The sequence below is a fragment of the Trypanosoma equiperdum genome, assembly GCF_001457755.1.
Source record: "Trypanosoma equiperdum strain OVI genome assembly, contig: ctg_397, whole genome shotgun sequence".
NCBI classification, from domain to species: domain Eukaryota; phylum Euglenozoa; class Kinetoplastea; order Trypanosomatida; family Trypanosomatidae; genus Trypanosoma; species Trypanosoma equiperdum.
Window position 1 is genome coordinate 4,516 of NW_027124306.1, and position 402 is coordinate 4,917.

At 56.7% G+C, this 402-nt stretch overlaps 1 protein-coding gene across 1 annotated transcript in view; it reads left to right on the top strand.

Annotated features, from left to right (window-relative positions):
• TEOVI_000164000 (uncharacterized protein) overlaps positions 1-37 on the top strand; it is a gene marked incomplete at both ends in the record, with an annotated part of 525 nt that extends 488 nt beyond the window's left edge. Inside the window, one exon of the mRNA XM_067224844.1 lies at positions 3-37. Coding sequence (XP_067080945.1) covers positions 3-37 — 35 coding nt within the window. The remainder of the gene's footprint in view (positions 1-2) is intronic.
• Between the last annotated feature and the right edge of the window lie 365 nt (positions 38-402).

Consider the following 402-nt stretch of genomic DNA (forward strand, 5'->3'; position numbering starts at 1 on the left):
AACACCAGGGGACGCAGTGCCAACCTCCAAAACCTGATGTGGACACCAGAATTTCAGAAACAGCCACTATGACGGCTGCTCCCGTACAAACCACTGCGGTCCAGATGACTGTAAGCGCGCTGGAGGAGCGGCAGCGGCTTTGGAGGGGTGGTACAGCGCTCTCAATGGCTACGGGAAATATCGGCGCAACTCATTGTGTCGAAGGGCCGAAGGGAACACAGGTTGAGACCCACTACGATTTGAACGGGTCAAGGCATCAAGCGCATGCCGCCCCACGAGGATTTGAATCCAGGCAGCCCAAAGGCGACACAACTTTCCCTCCGTCAGTGGTGGAGTTGACTTCCACGAAAAACGGCATCAATCACACCGAACAAAGCGTGACGACCCCCGCGCATCTCGCCA